The sequence below is a fragment of the Strigops habroptila genome, chromosome 12 (assembly GCF_004027225.2).
Source record: "Strigops habroptila isolate Jane chromosome 12, bStrHab1.2.pri, whole genome shotgun sequence".
Classification (NCBI taxonomy): Eukaryota; Metazoa; Chordata; class Aves; order Psittaciformes; family Psittacidae; genus Strigops; species Strigops habroptila.
Genome location: NC_044288.2, coordinates 25331766 through 25356327, shown reverse-complemented (window position 1 = coordinate 25356327; position 24562 = coordinate 25331766). Strand labels below are relative to the sequence as shown.

The 24562-nt window shown below is 38.8% G+C and overlaps 1 protein-coding gene across 23 annotated transcripts in view; it reads left to right on the top strand.

Annotated features, from left to right (window-relative positions):
- Positions 1–24562, top strand: part of TENM2 (teneurin transmembrane protein 2) — a 689309-nt gene that overhangs the window by 516004 nt on the left and 148743 nt on the right. For 22 of the 23 annotated variants that reach the window (XM_030503751.1, XM_030503752.1, XM_030503763.1 and 19 more), the window contains one exon: positions 4639–4877. In XM_030503751.1, the coding sequence (XP_030359611.1) occupies positions 4639–4877 (239 nt within the window). Of the gene's footprint in view, positions 1–4638; positions 4878–17308; positions 17315–18272; positions 18343–24562 lie in introns of those variants that run through there. The other variant, XM_030503774.1, reaches the window with a different exon arrangement.

Sequence of the window (24562 nt, the reverse complement as noted above, 5' to 3'; positions counted from 1 at the left end):
GAACAAGAATATGCAATTAAATCTCATTTGGGGAAAGATTGAGAAGCCCTTACACAGGTAACCAACCTTGCACCAGTCTAACACTCAGAGGTCATTTCAGCAAAAAAGGCATAGGAACAGCTTGTAGTTTTCCTCCATGTTGGGGGATTTCTGTATTTGAGTTGGAAAACTGCCATAAAACCTCACTGTCTGAATTTGGCAGCCACTTTGATTCTTCCACTGACATAAAATGACTCATGGCTACTTTTTTAGAGGAGTTAGAAGACTACAGAAGATTATTTTCTCTCCCAATGAAAGCCAGCATGTTACGTTCTATAATTCATTGTTTTTTTCTGCTAAGCGTAAATGTCCAATGAAATTATACAGATGCGATTTTACCACAGCTTGAAGATATTTTTTAAGTCCTAGAACCATTAAACTGAGCTGTTACTATTCTAGTTCTATTTATTAATTACTACTAAAAACCTATGAAAAGAAACATGAAAAAAAAGAGACAATTTAAGCATTACAGCTTTCTGTATTTTTTTCTTGCAGAATAAGCTTAGGATAGCATGTGGAGGGGAAGAAGCAATTTATGTTAGAAAGTATCTTCTTCCTTTCTATTACATTTTTCCTCGCAAAACCCATTTTTTTTTTCTCAACTCATTCTTGCAGTGTGCTGCCATGACAATCTGGCCAGAAAGGAGGGGAAAAAAACCAGAGATTGTTCTCTCAAAGATTATGGAAGTTAATACAGTCTCTGTCAGACCAGTATTCCCTGAACACCAGAGCTCCTTTTGACCTGTGGGAAAATAAATGCTGTAGAGAGCTCTGACTTAATGAAGAAAGCAAAATATAGCTTTTTCCATTTATCATTAAGTCCCCAGCACTGTGGACAAATGTCCCCTTGCAAACTCTGCTTTCTGAGATGTCACCTTTCTCCTGGTGTCGGTGGTCCCACGCATCAGCAACACGCGCTGCTCAAAAACCGGGGGGTGCGTTTTACAGCCCAGGAGGCTGCAGAGCAGCAGATGAGAGCACTGAGCGAGCTGCAAGGTTCACTTCTTCCCTGTGAGCAGCATGCAGGCTCCTTTCATAGCTTTCATGGACGCATACATTACTGAATCACCATATACTGACAGTCATCTTTTGTAATTTTCCAGCATAGGAATGTCTTCAGCATGCATAGGAATTAGGGAGACTAGGCTGAGAATTAGCAAATTTACTCCCATGTTTTCAAAATAGAAATCTAGTCCAAATCTACATCAAATTATTAATGCTAATTGTGAGGTAGAAAATGTGGTTTTCTTAATAGTGTTTGATAGGTGAACAGGTAAGACAGAGAATATACATGGGTTTTAATTCTAATATGGAAGGTATTTCAAATCAAGTGAATGAGTACAAATAAGATCATTTCTTTTCATAAGCAGTCATTGTACTGTACCTCCCAGTGTTACCACTGTGAGACTGTAATTAATGTTGATAAATGCTTATGTTCTCTCTGCGCAGCTTGGGCCCACAGACAATTGGTTGTACCAGAGCATGTCGAATCCCACATAAAAATATAGCTATAGATCATTGGTTTTAGGGATAGACTTGAGACAAGTCAATTTATTTCTATTAGTAGCTGAATCTATACTTAAAACTCTGGGGGTTCAAGTGTTTTGTCCATTATGTTCTCAGTCTTTCTGGTGTGCTTTACTATAACTTAAGGTATTTCTGCTACTCTGGTTTCCAACTTCTGAATGCAGTGACAATTTTCCACAATGGCTTGGTGGATATTGAACATATCTTTAGTGAAATGTCTTTTTCAAGCTCCTGAAGGTAGACTTACTGCCCTTGAAGATGGTGTGCTACCTTCTCATGGTTACTACTTTGCTAGATGTCCTCTTACAAAGTTTCAGCTTTCAGAATACATGGGTAGGAGTTGCAGGTATGACAAAATTCAGAGTTTATCCAATGATATTTTTTCTGGTTTTGCTTTATGAATGACACCATTCCCCATATCCATTTCGTTTGCCCTTTCTTGCTTCTATCAAGTTTGGATCAGTTTTAACAATATAATAGAGATTATGTTTGCATGGATAAGTATTTTGGTTTTCTTTATATTCTTTATGTATCTCAAAGTGGATCACTGTGGAACTAATTTTTTTCTTCTACTTTTTTTCTTCTCACACGAAACAGTATATGATTGACATGTTCTATTAAACTATATCTAGATATTCGTTAATTCAATTTTAATGGGAGTAGAGTTTCATTATGTATCTGAGTTTACTTTAACAATGCTTTATATTAAAAATTCTGTTGGTACTGTAGCTGCCTTCTCAGCTAAAGAGGACATAAAATTCCTGGGTTTAAAAACCTTGACATTGCAGATAAAGGCAGTGCCAAGGACTGCAATTTCCAATTTGATTCTGTGAGATCTGCTTTGGGGCTAGAACAAGGAAAGAACTGTAAGAACTGTCTGTTGTAGACTCTTGGGTCCAAACCTGAAAGGACTGCTCATGCCATGAGGATTTAGGAGGAGAAGGTGGTCCTAGGCTCAGGCAGATGCAGAACCTGAACGAGAGAGATGGGCTTTCCTACCTGACTTTACCTCACCAGATCTCTCTTCCTTCTGGCCTTCCTTTTTTCCTTCCTCATGTTCCATATCACTTCAATCCCTAGTTCCTATTACGGAAGTGGAATTGTGTTGCCAGTGCCACAGAGCAAGCAGAAAGGACTAAAACTGCTTCTGCTAACAAGAGTTGATCAGGTTCTAACCAGACAAAAGGAACAGAAGTGTCGCTAGATCTAGCATAACACAACCAGCCCAATAGCAGCATTTTTCCAACAATTATTTTAATTCAGCTGCTGCAAAGTAAAGAAACAGTTAAAATTAAGTGTTCGTGAAATCAGACTTCCATTATTTCTTCTTTTCTTGTAACTGGGTCTTTTTTAATTTAAAAGGCTAGGTAATTCAGAGGGGGAAAACCTTTTAGCATTTGCCTTTACGGTGTTTTCTCATAGATTGTGTACAGTGTGCAGAAAAGAAGCAATTCTAATGTCTAATGAGCCTCACTGATAAGGAAAAAAGAAGGGCAACTTTATTTGAAAAACAAAATGACAGAATGTTTCTATTACATAACTGGTTTGAATATTCCCTTTTAATTCTGCTGCTTTGCTTCACAAATACTGCATTTATAAAACCAAAATAAAACACAGAATTAATCTACTTGAACTAGTGAGGCTTTGAAAGCCATTTCTGATTGTGTACTTGTATGTCTCAAGTTTTTTCCTACGGTGTCTCCAAAGCACAAGTATACAGTTATGGCAGTGAAGACCAGCAATATCTTAGGTGACTGAAATACTTTCTGAAACAAACTAAATCTTGATCATTGTTGTAAGGGATGTACGAGGTCATTTGGGGTTTTAAGAAACCACACAATAACAAAGGTAGTGTCAAACTAAGGGATTTTTCATGCTTATTAATAGAGTTTATTAATGACTGCATTAAAACCAAGACCATATTTCAGAGACTGCCTTCAAATGCGAATGTTCAATCATAAAACTAAGAAACCTAGCCGGCCTTCCTTTTACTGTCTTCTACCCGAATGCAAATTCTATGCAATTTATTATGCTGTGGGTTTCATTTCAAAACAAATGCTTTAATGATCTTTAAAATCATCTCCGTTATTCTGTATAATAAGTATGCAGTAAATTCTGTGCTTGGAAGTATGCACATGCATGATGATGGGTTGGAAAACATGCTTAGGAAACACATTTCAGTTTCAAACATCCAAATAATTGTAATAAACTGTGACTGAAATTGGTTTTGGAGTCCTAACAGGTGGTTTGAGAGTGACATACAGGATTCTGATTTGAATAAAACTGTTAAACATTTCTACATTTGAAGCAAGACTTGGGGTGTGGTTTTGGAGAATACTGAGTTCTTCATTCTCATTGATTCCAAGAAACACTTATTTTTCAGAGCTGAGAAGGAATAGGGATGGATCTTCAAAGCTCTTTTCTCTCAACAAGTGGCCTTATTGAAGACCACTGCCTTTATTCCGTGCTTCTCCCTTTTTTATCATTTATTGGGAACATGCCTGTAGTCAGTTCTTCCTGGGAGAAGTAAACCTAAAGAAACCAGTCTTCTAGTTTGTGTTTTCCATTTCCTCTATCTGGAATGTGTTGGCAGCATTTTCTGAGGTTTTGTTAGACAGTATATTTTGTACTTTATTTTCGCCTTAATAAATGTATGGGCAGTTGAAGTCTCTCTTTTTTTTTTTTTTTTTCCCCTGCTTTGTCCTAATCGAAGACTGGCCAAAAGGAATTGATAGTCACATCCCTTCTGAATACAGGCTTTGTTACTAGACTGCTTGCACATCTTACAGGTGCAATCTCAACTGGTACTCAGTGACACCTCATCAGTCATGCTGGTGTTTTAGCTGGTCAAGTTGCATCTAAGTACAGAAAGGATTAAGCAGATATCCTGACGCTGTGGTTTAGCGACAGTTCTTAAGCTCTGGTAGGAAAGACTGAGAATTTTCATCTCCTTATTTCTTCATACAAAATCCTTTTTAGTTGAATTTAACACATTATCATAGCTGGGATGGAATAAGAATAGAAGGTATTCTGTCTTAACTGCAACACTATGTTCCATTTTATGTTTTTCAGGCATTTCTTGTTCAAGACATCTTCTGGAACTACTCCACTGTTCAGTAGTTCTTCCCCTGGTTACCCGCTGACCTCAGGAACAGTTTATACTCCACCTCCCAGACTGTTACCTAGAAATACATTCTCCAGGAACGCGTTCAAGCTGAAGAAACCCTCCAAGTATTGTAGCTGGAAATGTGCCGCTTTATCTGCAATTGCTGCTGCGGTCCTGCTTGCCATCCTGCTGGCATATTTCATAGGTAAGGCAGTGTTTTCTCTATCACACGGCTATGTCAGCAAGTAAAAATTCAGCAGGTATTAGGATGGTCAATCTGTTACACAGATTTGTGTTCATAATGAGCAAAGAAAATTATTATTCGTTATACTGATGATTGAGGTAAAATAAAACATTCACCTCCTGTTCACTGTCATAAGAGCAGAGAAAGCAAGAAATCGATTCAGGATTCTCAGTGCACAGTGTTAACTTTGGGTGTCGTATACACATCTCTCATAGATGGTCCAAACAGTGGGTGATATAATGATGTTTTTGTTGTACTACCATGTATTAAAAAAATATTTGGAAAAAATTGTGATTTTTGTGCTGGTGGGTGGCTCCCTATAAGTAACAGAAGCTCCTGGCATTTAATAGTTCTTAGTCTGTATCTTTGTGAATAAATTCCTAGTGGTGTTAGATCTAAATAGATAGTTCCATTCTGTGCGCTGTTATTTTCGGTATTCCACACTTCCTTAGTATTTTGTCGGCAAAAACATAGAAAGGAAACTCTAAATGTTGTGCTTATTTCCCAGGATCAGTATATGAATACTGACCACACCGTGTCTTCATTCTTTCTGTGGTCTTTCAAGATTTTTTTTAACATGTTTCTGTTATTATGTTTGTCTTCATGCAATTATTTTTTGGCACCCCACTACCCCGGGTACCCCCCTCCTTCTCTGTTGTTCTGGAGGTTTTGTAAGTGTCTACTCAAACTAGCTCTGTATTTTACACCTTTCACAGTGCCTCTGACAATATGTTGGTGACAATGAGATGCTGCACAAACTCTCTAGGTCTCTGAGTATTTTGGAATTATGGTAGCTTGTTGATACTTTCCAGACCTATTCTGTGTGGGGTTTAGTTCATGTCTGAATCTAATCTCACATTTAGTGCTCAAAAGACCTATAAAGATGTACTGAATTTTCTCCCTATCTCACTCAACAGCATAGACACTGTTTTCTAAGGAAAACCTACTTTTCCTACTAATGAGCTTCCATATGTAATTAATGTATACAGCAGTAAGAGAGAGCTGGCTGGCTGTTTTATTGTGGTTGTCTCTTTAGGCCAGACCTACATCCCAGTATATGCAATGCTACAGTGCCAACAGGAGAATAGAAGGCTTAGTTTGATATATAAATAAAAAGATTGGAAAGCACATGATTTATTGAACTTGACACTTATCATAAACAGCTCTCTGTTTGAGTGATTATGCACATGGGGAATGATATACCGCAAGTTGAGTTTTTTAATCATGTGCATAACTTTGAAGTGATGGATTATGAAACATATTTTTCCTTGGTATTTAGGTTACTGTAATCTAAAGCAAAGCTTTGCAACATGGCTATTGCTTTATACACTTTTATATACTAAGACAAGAGAGAATGTAAGATAATGCATTGACTCTTAATAATTGATGAATGATCTATCATTTCAAGTAATGGCATAAGTGATCCATTTTGACAGAAGTTTTTGACTAAAGAATGATGAGTTCAGTAGAGCTGGCTAGTAAACACAAGTAAGCAGGTTTTAGAAAGAGAGTGTTGGCTCAAGGATTAAATAACGAGAAGTTACCTGCGCAAGCTCTGTTCCATACACAGTAAAGAATGAGTATACATCAAAACCAGAAAATAGCTGCAATTAATTCTGTGAATAATCCTGTTTTACTTAGGTTTGTCAATATATCTAGGCTGTGTGAAGATGATCACATCGATGCTAATCAATACTATTGCAGGACTAAATGAAAAAGGCAATGCTGGCAAATATGAGGTAAATTATATTGGAAGAATACTTAGAAGTTCTCTCAGACTTCAGGATTTTTAAATGTATTTTCCTATATTAAAAGAGATGGAGAAATTCATACGGATAGGTCACTGAAGATATAGTCCACATTTAACTGTGGGACTTCCAGAGAACATGCCAGAGATTATGGGTGGCATGAAAAAAATACCAAATGAGGGGTTATTTAAAGAGACAAGCAAAAAAAGTATCATAACAGAGAGAAAAGAATAAATATTTTTAGAATTGTTTAGGCATTCCTATTGCCTTTCTGGTAACACACAAATAAAAACACAGTGAAATGAAAAGACAGTATGGTTAAAGTTTTAAAATAAATTTATAATAATAAATGCATAATAACCTTTGGAATCTTTTGCCATGGTACATTAGTGATGTTAAATAAAGACACTAGTGAGATTTTAAGAAGTGAAACATTTTTCAAAATAATGACAATATGTCTTGTTAGAACAAAACTTTGGGGTTTCTTTTTTAAGAAACATGTAGATTGGTGGTTCATAAAATACCACCGAAGTTTACGTTTTTAGATAGACTCTTCCTTTATGGGCCGATCAGTATCTGATTTCTCCTAAATCTTCCTCTGAAGGTCGTTTCCATGAAAAAGTGCATTTGAAGATGTTTCTATGTCTGACTGTTACACTGTTTTCAATAGCAGAGAACAGGAAAAAATCACTTCAGTTAATTCTTTCCTTACATGGTATACAAAATGTTGTCTGCTGAGTTAAAGCCATGTTTATCACTTCTCCCTGTTTCTTCAGCAGGCAGATGTAAATGAAATGCAGAGTATAAGTTGGTAGTATTGTACAACGTTTTGGTAAATTCCAGCATGCAGTGTGTAAATAAAATTGTCCTACGATCCCGTTTGAGGCATACGTCATTTCACAAAGCCCAGGAGTTATTGCTATTATCCAGGGGTGACATATGAAGAATGTAGAACCAGCCATTCAAATTAGGACATCCTGAAGATATTGGACTGGTGGTAAAACCCAGTTACAAGAAAGTAATTTATAAAGTGTCAAAAGGAAAGCATATAGTGCACATATTGTCTTTGTCAGAGTGTTCACTTCAGAGGTTAGGGGAGTGATGAAAGCATTTGTCATGTCAAATTAGTTTTTCGTTCTTTAGATTCATGCCAAACTTGGAGGGGAAAAGATATGAAAAAAAAAAAAAGGGAAGGAGAGGAAAAAGAGAAGTCACCTTGTGCTTTTCACAAAGTAATTGCTGCCAAACATGAATATCACATTTCTGTAAGCCTCTGTGCTGCTCTCTCTGATTTCTGCCAATCTAACTTTGAGCATCAAAGAACATCAGACCAGCAACATGTCAGTACATTAAAAATGTGGTAATTTAAAGTATTTAGACTTGCTTTGGGTAAAACAAACAAACCAACCCCACCAAACTATTATATCCTGTAGAAACTAAGAAGCTATAAGGTTTAAAGATGCCCTACTTGAAGATAGTGTCTGGAGACTCAGACTGGTAACTTTTAGGGTATTGATGTATTCTATCTACTCCTATTATGTGCAAGAAGATACAGGAAAAATAAAAGGAAAATGACAGAAAGAAATTATAACAATCGCATGCTTGCACTACATCTTCAGTGAACATGTAGCATAAACTTAAAATAATATATTCACTTCTGTGCTACAGAAAGGGCTGAATTGCCAAAGGGTCTGGCAGTTAATTAAGCAAATGAAAATATCCTTTTCTTTTTATTATTCTATATTTATTTATATATATTTTTATTACATATATTTAAAATTCAAGCCTGAAAAATAGCTGCATACGGAACACAAGACATATAGGCAAATAACAGTTAGTTTATTTGGTTATCTCGCTTGTAGACACAAAAGTTTTCATTTGTCTCTGTGACAGAAAATAAAATTTATGGGGTTTCTGAAAAAATAGACTTGGAAATAGAAGCCTTGTCTTCACCCTGCGTCAAATATATGGAGATGCCACAATTTGCATAAAATTGTATTCTTCAGGTGTTGAGATCAACTTGAATTATTTTCTTCCCACAAATGAGTCAGATATTTGCTAATGTAGGTGCTTGTGTTCAGTTTCTTGTTCATTCATATTTGTAATTTCTCATGCATATTTGTAATCTAGTCCACTCATAAGTCCAATTGTCTTTTTGACCCTGATTCCACAGATCAGGATTAATCAAAACATTTTGCTCAAGTGGCTAGCTGGTGTATCAGTTGATTTTTGTTTCTCCAGTTGTTTTTGACAAATTGCAACTTAACATTTCATGTGATTTCTTACGTTGCATTTGTGGGTTTTTACTTGTAGACACAGAAAACCGCTGACTTTGTTTTGTCCAGACTTCACTGAAATCAAAACGCTAGACATTTTGGAAACTGAGATTGGAAAAAGGGAAAATCATGCAAAGATGGAACCTCTGAGAGACAGAGGTCATCTGGCTGCCAATCACTGCTATCAGATTCACTTGAAATCAATGTAAACCGAGAGAGCTCTGCATCTTGCAGGATTAACTGATGACAGAAGGGTCTGTTCTTACATTTGCATTGAAAATAGGTGTCAGTGAAGGAGCAATAATTAAATTTTAGAATATGCCTGTCATATTCTAAATGTCACATGTACAGTGATTCGTATTGACTGATATCGGTCAATCTGAGACAGAGAAGAGTAGCAGTAGCTCAGTAAGCTTGTCTGATGCTACCTCTGAGAAGAGAGGCTTTGAGCCTTTCAGGGAAAATCATCTGGCCCCATTCCATAAGAAAAGTAGGCACTAATGCTGGGAATCATGGAGCTTGGCTCCAGGAACTTTAGATGTGGCTTTTTAGCCTAGCATGTGTCCTATTCCACAGTCCAAAGGTGTGAGAGATTCATTATGTGGAGGAGACAATTTTTCTAGAGACAAAATGCTCCAGCTGCTGTATGTGCATAATACCACAAAGAACATGAGGACCTTCATGTGAAATTAGTTGGGTATAGTTTGCTTGTGCTTTTCCTGAGTCAAACATAAAAACTTGATTTACAGGTTTGTTCCCCAAAAAACCCCCAGTGTACATATTGTTTTGCCTAGCAGAGATCTCAGAGATAATGGAAGTAGGTACCTTTCAGTGTGAAGGAGCAGTCTTATCAGCTTGTGCAATTCTCTTTGACTTTTTTGAGGATTTTCATACAGTAAACCTCAGCACTTGAAACCAGAGTGAGACTAATGTTTCCATAACTCACAAACTGCTATCACTTGAAATTGAAAACCCTTTCTGCTTAGCTACCGATTTGAATGAACGGACTCCAAAACCTTGGCAAGAACCAGGAGACCAAGAGGATGTTTTCTTTTCTGTGATATTGCAGTTCTGGTTTGGGGGGCACATTTCTGCTTTGTTTCTAATATATATTGCACAACACAATCTAGGATGGGTCTGAGAAAGCATTTTTGACAGATGCTGGTAGTGCTCCCCAGAAGCTGTTAAAATATCACTGTGCACTTAAGTAATGTAACTGCCTAGCTGATGCTGCACTGCTCAAAACCTGTGGCATGGGAGAGGTTAGTATCACAAAAATGAGCAACGTGATAGGATAGGATAGCAATGGCTAAGCTGGAAATGTATTTTTTTCCTTTTTCTCCTCCTGAGTTGCAAAGCACACGCTGTGCTTCACATGCACTGTCGTTGCCCTACCATGCTCAAACTAGAAAATAGCCTGGATTTTGTAACGGCTCCATAACAGAGGCTATTCTCACTTTCCTCACTGCAAGTACTGAATATTATGAATTTGTTTAGAAGTCTATAAAGTCTTGTCAGGGCAAAGAGATAGCAGAGATAATTGGATGCAAAACAGGTCTTGCAGGGAGTCAGGGGGTAAAATGATGGAAAAGTTTTGAGATGCTTTAGCGAGACATGCTTTATAACCCACCCCACAGACTGAGAGGAGACCAGTTTTCAGGGGAAGGGTGAACATAAGGAGTAGTGAAGATTATATTTTGCCAAGTCAGAGATAACTGTCAAGTAAACCTGTGGTCATTCTCTCTGAAAAGTCAGTGCTCAGTATTAGTGTAAAATATCCCTAGGTAAACATTGCTCTTTTAGCAGCTATTTATGTTGATATCACCAGTTGATCATTTATTGGTTCATTCATATTTATTATTTGTTGCTCTGCTTCTTTAATAACTCATTGTGTTGATTTGCACTTAGCACACTTGTGCATTTTATTCATTTAAATGTAGAAGTGCATGTTTGCCTTTGGAATAGAACTATTGCTCAGTGGGGTAATATCAGATTGAAAAGTGTGACATAGCTTTTATAAGGGTGGATAATGTAGCTTTTACAACACTATTATGAAAGCCATGAAAAAAAAAACACAAATAAAAAATACTTAAGTGTACTAAAGAGATAAGAGAATGTTCAAGGAACTGGCAGGAAGACAAAAGATAAAAATAGAAATTAAATTCCGGTTGTGAAAATAATAAGACAGGGTAACACATGACAGAAATTACGGAGTAAAAGAAGTTGAACAGTGGGAAGGGAAATGACACATCACTGTGAAATGACAGAAAACTTTACTCGCCATATAGTATAATGTGGTGACATTATCTCTTTTCAGTAATTTAAGAAACTGTTTAAGAAACAGTTTTCAGATTCATTTCAGCTTATGCTTATTCAGGCTTTAATTCTCTGTAGTCTTGCTGCATCATACTTTGAGTTGCCTGCTTATGTCACTACTCAGACACAAAAATGCCAGCCATCTTATATATTTTGTATGTCCAGTAATAAAGTCTTTGGCTTACCAAGGTCAGCGAGTTTGAATATCTAGCACTCCATATTCATGCTATGTAGTGCCTTGTTAATTCTTTTTAGCCTTGTAGTTAAAATTGGGAAAAATAGCATCTTCTGTGGAAACCTATCTGATCCCTCGGACAAGTTTTGTGCTCCAGATTTATATTTACAAAGTTGTAGGATAATTCAGGTTGAAAGGAACCTTTGGAAGTCTCTAGTCCAGTCATCTGCTCAAACCTGGATCATCTCTGAAGCCCAGTCTGGTCTTGAAGATCTCCAAGGACAGAGATTGCACCACCTTCCTGGGCAACCTGTTCCACTGCTTGACTGTCCTCACAGTGAAGAAGTATTTCCTTATATCCAGCCTCCACATTGCTTTAATGTATACACTTCATGTCTCATCCTCTTGCCATGTTCCAGTGTGAAGACCCTGGCTTTATCTTCTTGATGAGCTGTAGGTACCAGCAGGCTGCTTTTAAGCCCCCAGGCTAGAGTAGTTAATCTTCCCCAGACTAGATTAACCGAGCTCTCTCAGCCCCTCCTCCCAGAGCATGTGTTCCAGCCCCAGCCATCCTGTTGGTATCCCCTGGACTTGTTCCAGATTATTGATGGCTTTGTTGTATTGAAAGGCCTGAAACTGGATGCAGTTATCCTAGAAGCACTCTATTGAGTGCAGAGCAGATAGGGATACTCATCTCCTCCAGTCTCCTGGCCATGCTTCTGTTTCTACGGCCTAGGATATGGCTGGCCACCTTTGTTGCTAGGGCATGTTGCTGGCTCATGTTTAGTGCTCTGTCCACTGGGATAACCGGAGCAGTTCCTTTCATGTGGAGCGGCTCCCCAGCCAGTCAGTCCCTGGTTTGTACCACTGCAAGGAGTTTTTCCCATTTCTAGTGATTTGAGGCATTTTTTTCCTGAATAATGGTGAGTGCTATACTCTAACACATGGAGTCCTTTCACTGAGCATGAACGAATGTTTGCTTTCCACAACAGAATTTGACCATGATGAGTATAGGCGAGCCAAAATCTATTTTATTTAATAGGTTGAGGGGTGTAGGAAGGAGAGGCATCCTTTTTTTGACTGATGCATATATACTTTATTAATATTCAGGAAATTCTGTCCTACTTCTTTTCTCATAATCTTTTCTGACATCAGAAGCTTAAAGTACAAGGCCAAAATGAAGAATGTAGTTAGTTAGAAAAATCATGTTTTGACTTGTATCTTGAGCAGATTTGATAATGAGAGAATCACTATTGAGCCCCACTGTGTGATTATTAGACACTATTAATGTCTTTGTCTTGGCTATTACTAAATAATTACTAGAAAAGACAAGCATTTGTATTAATATAGCTCCTGAATGGGAAGGAATTGCGTTCTCTTCTGTTGATCTTGCAGAACCTTACCTAAAACTTTAAATATTCTCTGGGTTTAGTTTGTTTTATTCTCTGGGATATCCAGATTTATCCCCCTCTGTCATGTTTAATTTTTAAAAGGTAATATGCATAATGCATAATATTGCTGCAGTTAATTTTAAAATTTTTTTTTTTTTTTTTAATTTGCTGGTTGGTTGATCAGCTGATTTCTTCCAACATTTCTCTTACTAATACTGTCTGAGGAAAGCCACAGAATAGAAGCAGTCTTCACATATTAATGCCAATGTGGCGGAATGGGTTCCCCATTTGCTGGATGAGAAGGTATACTCTCTTTCTGCAGCACTTCATTTGCCTTGCAGGAATTGACCTGGATTAGACCAGATTCTTTGAAGGGTCGGTCAGTCTATCAATAACATGCTGCTTGTACATGTATGTTAACATCATTTTGTTTAAATCTGAGTGCACTGCACTAGTCTTGCATCATATGTTCTGTATATTTGCATCTTCTTCTTTCAATTTACTGATTTATCCTGCAAGAGACTTCCTGATTTCTGTAAGGTGCAGATGACTGTATATAGCTGATGTAGTAATCAGAGACTGAAGAATTACATGAGGAAGACAGTAGCCTATCCATGGCTACTTCAGTTTATGAAGGCATGAACTGCTGGTTCTCAGTATCCTAATTTGGCTGCATAAAGCAACTTCAGTGTAGTTGTACCAACAGCAAGTGTAAAGCCACCCTGCTACTATTAAAAGATTTGCCAATGTGACTGAAATAATTCTCTGTAGTTAGAAGAACAAGATTACAATTTTCACTTACAAATCAGGAACTTGGTGCTACAACTATGCCTCCTAAATACGGGAACCATGAAACCACAGAGAGTAATTCTAGGGGAGCTATTTGGATCCAAGGCATGTGGTTTAGCAGCAAACTCAGGTTTTGGCCCCAACAGCTGAAATCTCTCTTAACTGAATTGGAGTTGTGAGGGTAATGTTTTCTTTTGCAGAAGAAAGGAGATACTTCTGTAAGAATGTACTGTTGCTGGAGGATTTCTGTGCTCAGTTATTAGAAGTCTTTAAAGAGGGGAAAATAGTGTTTGATATGCTGAGAAAATTAATAGATGTTGGAAAAATATCAGGAGTACCTAGCAAGTATCCCAAGGTAATACAACGATAGATATGAACTTACAACATCTTTGCTGGTCTGTGGTAAATGCAGGATACTTTAAAGTGAAATAGAAGTTAAACAATTTCACAGCAGGCACGCTAACATTTTCCAGAGAAAGGCAATGCAGCATCATAGTCCCATTTAGCTTGCAGTAATGGGTTAGTATGCCTATAACATCTAAGGTCTTTTCCAAGGAGAGAACCATGCACATTTATAAGAATGTGATGCAGAGCTGGGACCTAAAAATAGAGAATCATGTTAAAAGTGGCCACAAGGCAGCAGAGAGCATAAAGAGAAAACAGATGCAATTTAGGCCCATAAGATTTATTGAGCCAAAAGTTTATTTCACCTTGTTTCTTTCTTCATATATATCCCGTTCTACAGATTGCAACTCCATTAATCACTGAAATGCAAAACTCCAAAGACACGAGAAAAGAGAAAGAAGAGCCCATAATGGAGCCTGCTCATTAAGAAAAGCTCAGGGATGTGATCAGTCTGGCTTTTGCATGTGGAGTTCTAACTTTTTTTTTCTTTTTTAACATTTTTATGTCATTTTAACTCTTAAAATAATGTTATTGTCTTTATAGACAGTTTATTTTGAACTTTAAAAACATCAAAGTTCTTTAACATGGGTCAGGGATTTTGGGCTTGGTTCATTAAGAGCGTTAGGGTCTTTTTCAACAAGAAGAATTTTTCTGCACCTCTGAAGGCTTCCTGAAAATCCTAAAATAAATAATAGAAAAATAGTGATTTAAAACCTAATTTCTAGTACAAACCAGTCCTGGCTGTCTAGATGAAGAATAAGCTTCAATAAATGGGAGATAGACGCAAGCCTCTTCAGTATGAAGAGTAGCGAGGATGCAGAAATAGAAATAGGTTTTTCATTACATGAGGGATTATGCTTGGGCCAGAAATGCCAAATATTCTGTGGACCGCAGCTGCACTTTCTGTCTGCTGTTGTATTAGCTGGTAATAGTAAAACAATGATGTGATGGTAGAGACAGCTATTTGTTCTCAGAAATACAGAAAAGTTGTTTTCCTTTCCTTTGCTTGGATTGCCATATTGTACTCCATGGCAGATCTTAAACTTCTATGCTTTTGCAGCAAATGGGCTATAAATTAAAATACACATTCTCCTTGAGCACCACCTGAGGATGCACATACAGCTGCTGATGTGCTCCCTTAGCCAATTTTTCCTTCTGTCGTTCTGACACTCCTTAGTCAATTCAGGGACTCGTTATCTGCTTGCACAACCTGGGTCATTGCAATTGCCTAAGCAGCCACGGGCAAGTGATGCCAATTAGGCCTGTGGCTAAGGAAGTGTGTGACTGTTACTGAAAGCAGTGCATTTATAGACATTCAAGAAAACAGCAAGATGCGTCTTGCTACTTGATTGGTTTTCTGTCATTTGATCAGCACTACCTGCTCTCACATTAGCAGAGACTGGAAATAGTATTGGTTTTGAGGATGTAGTTTGGTGAAAGGTTTCACTCAATCTCATCTTAGAATATTTGTAAAGGGAAATTACTGAGGTTGAAAAGCTGTGATTTTCATCTCTCCTTTTAGATTTTATATAGATCTCTAACAGAACGAGTTTTATCTTTTGGTTTAGGACAAATAAAGGTTTAACAACATCTAATACACATGGCTCTCTTCATCTTGAGATTTTTTTTTCCTGTCAAAAACCTATGCATGTTCTTTCTATAAAAATCACTGTGAAAATGGTCTGCTTAACTCTATTTCACCGTACTATGAACTATTGTTTTAATATGTTGTTTGACTTTTTAAAGTAAGCGTTCACAAATCACTCATCTTTTCTCCCATATTTACCAGTAGAAAACTGTAAACAGCTAGAATAGAAAAGGGCTTTTAAAGACAGTGCAACTTGCTTAACATTGATTTGAAACTCCTGGAATACAGAACAGGTAAACTGAAGGAGTGGTAATTTGCTTTGCTGCAACTGTGTGTGCATTTCAAAATGTACACTTTTGACTGTGGTTTCCATGATTTGAGGGAACAGGTACTTAGTATGTCATTCATGATTTCGGAATTCCTGGATACCAGTTTCAAAGCTACTCACATCCCAACCTGCATTCCAACCTGAGTCTGAAGTAGGAGACCTTCTAGTAGCTATTTGTAGTAGCGTGGTGGTGTGCTGATGAGTGGCCCTCTGCACAGCACAGCTGAGTGGTTCAGGCAGTGGGCGGGTGTAGCCTGCTAGAACAAGCCAGGCAGCTCCTGGGCTCCTCCTGGCACTGTCCTTTTCAAGGGGCCCAGAGACCCAGGAAAAGAGTGAAGTGCAGGCTGGGGATGCAACAAATCCTCCCCTGACAAGGACAGACAGCTCTATACCTAAGACCTGGGACTGCCGTTTCACATGGAGGATGCCTTTGTCCTGTACCTGTGACCAGCGTGCACTCAGTCACTTCTCAGGGAAGGGGCAGCACATGGCCTTGGACTGAATGCATAAAATCAATCCTTTTTGTTACCTTTAGAGTACAGAGCCTTATCCTGAGCCCAGATCTTAGCTTTTCTGTATAGGAAGGTCCAAACCAAAGCTCAGGGCCCAAAGCTTAAGAATTCAGTTCGTTTAACACGTACATCAACATGAGGGGTTTTGTTCAGCTGTCACCTATGCTTTACATACTTCCAGCAGATTTTGTTTCAAATGCTTTCCATTAACAGCTTCTGCTGCATGCCACAACTTGTATACTCTCTGTCCTGGTTTCGGCTGGGATAGAGTTAATTTTCTTCCTAGCAGCTGTCATAGCACTTGCTTTGGCTTTAGTCTGAGAATAATGCGGATAACATGCGGATGTTTTAGTTGTTGTTGAACAGTGCTTAACCTGATCAAGGACTTCAGTCTCTCATGCTGGGTTTAAACCACAGCACTCTGACAATCCCAGAGCAGTTTGCAAAAGAGGTAATGGTTGCATATACTGCATACTTTGCTTTTTCTTTAGTATAGTCATGAGTCTGGAATCATATCTATTTTTTTATAGTTGTACAAAGCAGTTTCCCAAGTTCGGTATTCAGAAGGTTGACACGATTAAATTACTGAACACAGCAAATCAACTGTAAGTTTCTGTGGGGCTGCTTTTAGCCAAAATTTGCAAGTTTTCTCACACAATTTTAATGTTTGAGCCCAAATCTTTGTGGTTTCAGAGACAAAAGACTTTTGTATTTCTCACAAGGCAAAAAAGGCCTCAAATACCAAGGGTCAGATACGGGGGTTTGGAGGCAGTAATTCAGTCTTTTATTTTGCTCAGCAATGTTGCCCATGAAGATCTTCAGGTGAACGACTGACTGATTTGATCAGTGGGCAGGAGAAAGGCATTGGAAGTAAGTTGATTCTTTTAAACAGTCACTGTTTAGCTAGTCTTAGTCACAGTGGTTTGGCACACGGGTACTCATAGACAAAGATGAAGTCATACAATTGTATTGAAGTAACTGAAGCTTTGCTTTCCTTGGCTGGAAATTTAAACACAATCATGTCTTTTCTTGTTTGAAGGAAAATACAAAGTCCTAGATGCTTTCTCTTCACTTGAAGTGTCTGTAGGGCTGTGGGGCTTCTTCCTTCTTCTGTCCTCTGGTATCTTACATTAAATATATTTTCCATCAAGATGCTTGTGCACTGTGCAACGTGTGTTCAGTCTTTAGTAACTCATGGCACTTGTCAGTGCCAGCTGTGGACTTGGAAACCCATGTGTGTCACCATCATGAAAATATCCCCTTTGGCAACTCAGGAAGTGGAAATCCTGCAATCGTTATCCCTGGTTTGCAGTAATATAGATGCCCTGCATGTCATTTACAAATTGAGACATTATTGCTTCTATAAAATGCCATTTCAGTTTGAACTCTGTGACTAGTCTAGTAAGATAAAGATAATATTATTCTATGATGGTTTTACCTTTTAAAGCTTTTCCTAAATATAAACAGAGTTTTTCCCTAAAGCCTTTTCTTGGAAGTCAAAGGTCTGGATTGAAATGGCAAGCTTATAATAGAGTTTGAGCTGCAGAATATGAAAAGGCCAAATTTGTAGTAGACAGAATTATATTATACATGTCTCTGCTTATTGTTTGTGTGTATAGATACCTACAAATTGAACTGATTTCTAGATATATATTTCTCTGATTTCTTACACCTGCTTTTTGTTGTGTGCTCCTAGATGAACTTGTCACATGTAGATAATGTTTTGTGATGGGCTAAAATTACTAAAATTACTAATGTTACTAAATTGACAGAAATGATGAAAATATTTCCTCTACTTTTTAGTTTACTTATTTTATGTATTTGTCAGAATTTTACCCTAGGCCCATTCTTGGAAATGCTCCATGTGTACCTTTCTGAAGTCTGTTGGGAATGCCCACGTAAGTAAAGTCAGGAATGTGAAAATGAATCAGAGTTGGAGCAGGCTTTTCTGCAGCAGGGGAGAAGTTTACAAAAATAGCTGAGGCAGTAACTGGAAATACGTTTATTTTCTTTGATGAAATTCACAGTATCTCAAAATGTTTAATATTTTGGAGTAATCTAGCACATATTTGCCACCAATACTAACTGACAATGAAGTACAAAATTGTACTCTTTTATAATGAGAAACGTGACTTAGACCCATCGTTGTTACAGGATTGGCTGTAGATTCAGTGCAATGTTTTGTATAAACTTTAATATAGCATACGTAAAGTTCACTGCACACTAAATCTGCACTCTCCCAACAGATTTACAGATCAGCTGGGTCTGCAGAAAACTGCCATTCCCTCTGTATGTTTTTGTGAAAGAGGGCACTAGAGAAAGTCTTAGGCAAAAGCTATTTAGGGCAAAGCAGTTTGTCCCAGTTATGAAGCTGGGGAAAATCTCTCTAACTCTTATTTTGACTGTATGGTTTTAAAACCAGCCCATGGCTGGGCAAAACTTGAACTGAAAGTATTCTTAGGCACCTCTAAAGCTTTAAAGCAAAGTTTTCTCTCTTCCTCTCTCAGTTTTGCTGACTGAAGGTTAGATGCAATCTCCTGTGAGCGTGGGGTGAGGCGGGCTGGACAGTGCAGATTTTTTACTTCCTCCTCTCTTAACGTGAAATCATATGGATTTAACCATCCGTTCTTCCATGCCCTTGGCCGTGGTGCAGGCACCACTTCACAGTGTCTCTCTGGCACCATCAATCTGTTGCATGAGCTTGCAAGTGAGAAATGGACTGGGATGCCATGCTAGGAAAACAAATAGCACCAGTGTCCTAGCCAAGGACTAACAGATGGGGCTAAATTCTGCTATCGTCTTAGTAAATCTAGCTAGAAAATTGATAACCAGCTTTTTCAACTTGAATAAACTAAGCCCCAGGTCTACAAAAGGAATTCCATGTACCACCTCATAGCACTTGCCTCTGTGGTTGGACTTCATAGATTGCATTGACCTATAATCTGTTTTCCAACCGACCCCTTTCCCCAATTCTGTTTTCTCATGGGCATTTTAATTCTTGCCAGTCTGGACGTCTGGACATCTTCCAGATAAGCCAGGTATTGCTGAAGTCTCTCAAGAAAATGCAGGTTTAATTATGCACTTGGATTTTATTAAGGGAAAACACATATCCTGAGGTATTCTCATAATTAAACAAAAGTTTGTGTAGAAGCCAGTACTCTACTTTTTATTTTCCTTAAGAAAAAGTGAGCATCTTCTTTAGGAGCAATAAAAATCTTGTAAGTTTTATTTATTTGTAAAGCAATAGCTGCTGTGATTGAAATTAAACATGGAATCATGCTGCTTCTGATTAATTCTAGCACAGAGGAGCCAAAAAAAGGACTTGATTTTTCTGTAAATAGGCTAAATTAGCTTCTGGTAAATAATGATAGTTGGAGGAATTGGGGGGGGGGGGGGGGGTGGAACCAAGACAGAAGTTTTATTCCCTGCTCAATGAAATTGCTTATTCATTTTTAAAAAATAAGTTAAGGCTATGATTCACTGTTTTCTAGAATTGAGATGAATTATAGTAAATGCTAATTTAGCTTATAAGCATTTCACTGTGGGGAGAGTAAATGTTATTATTCCTACATTCCAGATGACTAAATTGAGTTTCAGTAATGTATATACTTTACATTACTGTAAGAAATGGACCTTAGGTCTGCTGGTTTTGAGCATCTGCTTTGAGTAGTATCACGGTCTGTAGTCCGGTATTTAAAAGAAATGTAATAACTAGATCTAATGAAGAGCACTGGGTTTCAGAAAGAAATCATAGCACAATCTGGTAAAGTATGATTGACAATTCACACCTATTTTCAGGTACTTCCAGAGGAGAGATCTGTGTGTGAATGTTTGTATCTGTTGATAATGAAGCGACTTCTTCATCGAGTGATACGATCTTCAATGATAACACAAGATTCACTACCCTCACTTTCCAAAGAATCCTAGTTGTTCATATCACATTTGGAGCAATGTTTTAACATTATTTTCCCTTACAGTAGGCACAATAATTTGTTCTAGCTACCATCTCACCACCTTTATTTGTGAATAACTGACATTTTATAAGTGATTTTAATGAAGAATATCAGTATACTATTTGAGTTCTGATATTCTGTTAAAACTTAGTGCCAGGGTCAACCAAGCTTTGGGGTTCTGTGTGTCAGTATTTTCTCCCTGTCCTGCTCCACTTAACCAGCTTGTGCCCCAACTAGTTTGATTTTCCCAGGTAACTTTATGCAAGGAGAGGGCTGTAGCCATAAGTGCTACCAAGGCAATTAAAATCTTCCTCGTGTTTTTCAGAATGCAGGACTTGCTCACCCAGCGCAACCTTATGTATCCACTTATATTTCAGGACCTCAAATATACTGTCCCTGTGAGGCAAAGTACTGCTGTTTGGGCCGTTTACTGGGGAAACATTGCTCCTTGGGGGGAAGTGCAGCTGTTTCTGCGCTTTTTTCCCTCCCATGACGTTAAGAGAATTCACTGGTTGTTGCTGGGATATCGGGTAGGACACCCTCTGCCCACACACAGTGTTAAGTCACTTTTTACCATTTTAGCTGATGACTATTACTCTTCTGGAATAGACAATGATAAAGGAGCAATTTCATCAGAGTAGGAGTGAAGCTGACCGCTTGGAGAATCTTTCAGTGCTAGTCCTATTCTGAGAATAAATGGTAAATACGGGGTTCTGGGACTATCAGTCTAGTGTCTTTTATTAGCAGGACATTCACCTTAAAAAATAAAATTAGTTAAAGTGCAATCTGATGTGGCAGAAGCTGTAACAATAATAATTAAATATTTTACAGTAATGCTCTGTTCTGAAGGGAGGAAGACAAGTTTTATTCTCTTTCCCACACAACTTGAAGAACTTTACAGAACAAGGTGAAAGAGCAATGTACGATTTATGCTTTCTGGCTGATTTTCTTTTGGAGGGAGCAGATCCCAGCCCCCTAGTGAAGCTTTCAGAATTACTCTGCTCGCACACTAATCTGTCTTTCCCACCTCTGGTTTACTCATCCATCTTCTAATGCTTATACTACACTCCTTTCAATGCTATTACATGTAGGAGTAGTTCTGTTTTGTTTGCGTTACTGTTAGTGGTGGTAGCATGTTTTCTAATGTAAGAATCTGAAGGAATCTTAAGTCTGATTCCAAGGAAAGTAATTTGTATGGTATTACTGAAAACAAAAAAATAAATAAGGCCTTGCAAAAGAAAGATAACTATAAGATGTGAATGTTAACAGTACATATTTGTTTGTAATGTGAATAGCTCTGCCTGCCAACATTCTTAAATTGCTTTTAAAGATTTTAATAATTGTTTTGTGGAGGAGACAGTGAATATTTTGATCTTGACAGTAAGATCATGATTCCATCCAGACAACCTGATACAAATTAATTAGGTGAGATGTTGCAAAGGTGCTTTAAACTGCTTGTGTTTCCATGATACAGATTAATAAAACTAGATTTATTTTTCTTGATTGTTAAGGTTTGACTCTGTAGAATTTTTTTTTTTCAGCTTTTTGATAGCTTTTTATGCTTTCTTTGTGAAATTAGTATAGAAAAGTACAAGTTTTCTTCTTGATGTATATGAATTGGAACACAGCTGGGTACATCTTATTTTACTGCTTTGAAGATTGCTGTTGCACCAGAATATAAGCATTTAAAGAGCAATGCTATGCAGTGTATTGTGCTACTAAAAAATTCAATAGCTTCAATCTACAGCATTTGTATGCCACTTCCTGAGCATTTCTGCCAATAGGTCGCATGTGCAAAGATAGTTGTATCCCTCCTCCTTCCTGTCTTTCCTCATCCTCTCCCCAGGTTCCATATATTTTGTCAGTTATCGCCACAGCAGGTGTCTTATGGCAGATAGAGGCCCAAAAAAATGTGAATGAAGTAGCACATAATTTAGTGATTGATTTACAAAGCAGACACTGAAGGGAAAAATGCTTCTCTCTCTGATATCAGCAGGCAACCACTAAATCATCAGCCTACACGAAATCATAGTACAGCCATCCAGGAGGAAATTTTAAAGTGAACTAAGCTAAGCAGCATGCCATCTCTGGCAGCTGGAGGATGTCAAAGAAGGGTGACAGCAGAGCCTGGTCCTGTGTTGGGGTTAGTCACAGCCAGTTGTTCTTTGCAGTGCTTGTGTCAAGAAAACATTTTAGTAATGATAGATTTATATTTGTCTTTTAGGAAAAAAAAAGGAGGAAACTCAGCAGTACTATGCTTTATCTTCTCACTTTGTGCCAACTCGGTCTCCAGGATGCCAGTGCCTTAGGTACACCAGAGTAATATTGCGGTAGCACTGGAGAACTGTTCAGTTTTTTAGTTACAGCATTGACAGTAATTCTGACAAACCCCACATGAGGATATTTAAAGGGGATATTGCTGAAGTAGTTTCTTACATGTCTAGTGTATCAATACTTACATTTACTAAGTCACTTGCACTCATTTATGTATCAGCAATAGCGTTGTCAGCAGGGCCAGGGCAGTGATCATCCTCCCGCGCTGGGCAGTGGTGAGGCCGCACCTCAAACCCTGTGTCAGTTCTGGGCCCCTCACTACAAGAGAGACATTGAGGTGCTGGAGCGGGGCCAGAGAAGGGCACCGGAGCTGGTGCAGGGCCTGGAGCACAAGTGTGATGAGGAACGGCTGAGGGACCTGGGGGGGTTTAGTCTGGAGAAGAGAAGGCTCAGGGGAGACCTTATCGCTCTCTACAACTGCCTGACAGGAGGATGGAGCCAGGAGGGGGCTGCTCTCTGCTCCCAAGGAACAAGTGATGGGACAAGAGGAAACGGCCCCAAGCTGCACCAGGGGAGGTTTAGATGGAGATGAGGAACACTTCCTTCCCCAAAGGGTGCTCAGGCATTGGAACAGGCTGCCCAGGGCAGTGCTGGAGTCACCATCCCTGCAAGTGTTCACACACCGTGTAGCCGAGGCCTCAGTGCCATGGGTTAGTGGTGGCCTTGGCAGTGCTGGGGAGTGGTTGGACTGGATGATCTTGAAGCTCTTTTCCAACCCTGTTGATTCTGTGATTCTATGATTTCCTGTATGTGGTTTGGTTACAGCTCTTCGGAAAGGGCAGGGGCCACACGTCTCCCGTTCCTCTTGAGGAACATGGAGCTTTGGCACTGCTCGAGGCAGTCGGGGCAGCCTGTGCAGTGCCGGGCGCAGGCCGGCGGGTGGCCCAGCAGTGGAGGGGGAGCTGGCAGGGCCCCAGCAGCCATGAGGGCTATGCCCTGGCCTGGCCGCAGACTGCGGCAGGCCTCCCAGCGCTGGTGAGAAGCCATGAGGTGTGTGAGGAGCGAGGGGTGACTGGGGACATCTGTGATGTCAACCTGGCGCTGGCAAGGAAAGAAATGTGTTTCCCAGCTCACAAAACATCTGTTTTTCCCACAACAGATAAGGAGCCCCAGAGGCTCAAGCAGAGAGGATCTGGCCCTTTCCGTAGCTGACTGAAGACCCAGGCTTTCCTGAAGTGTTTTTCTTTCCACACTACTGAGCTCAGGGTTAGAAGCTTTAATTTAAACTCTACATCATGAACAAGCTGATGAAAAGGTACTGAGGGAGCAATCTTGAGTTAAGACTACAGGTTTTAACCCCAGATTTCTTACTTGGGTCTAATTATCACTTAGACATGGTCCTGTTGACACTGTATCCTCCCTCATTTCACAAAGCTGACAGTGGTTGTACCCTTTGTGTGCAGAGTTAAGCTGCTGCTTGGCTCTTGCAAGGGAAAACTGCAGGTTGCTTTAGTGTAAATGAGTTTTCCTTGCAAATAATAAGGATTTATTGCCATCTATTTAAAGATATGACTAACATTGGTATGCACCAGCTCCTGCAGTTTTCATACAGTCCCACTGCATTTTTCCATGAGGAATTAAGTTTCATTCCCCTGTCTGCATGCAGACATTGAACTTCAGTTAGCACTGTTCTTGGCTTTCTAGCAAGGAGTTCATACTAAGGTACAGTACATCTGTGGTACTTCATTGGCCACAGTTGGTTATGGAGCATCAGACTGGTACTGTGAAGGGTGCTCCAGCCCAAGATGCAGTACTGTAGGGCAGGTTCTTTCCTCCAGCTCACTTTGGGTGCTCTTACTGAATTCAGTGGAAACCATAAAACATGCGACAA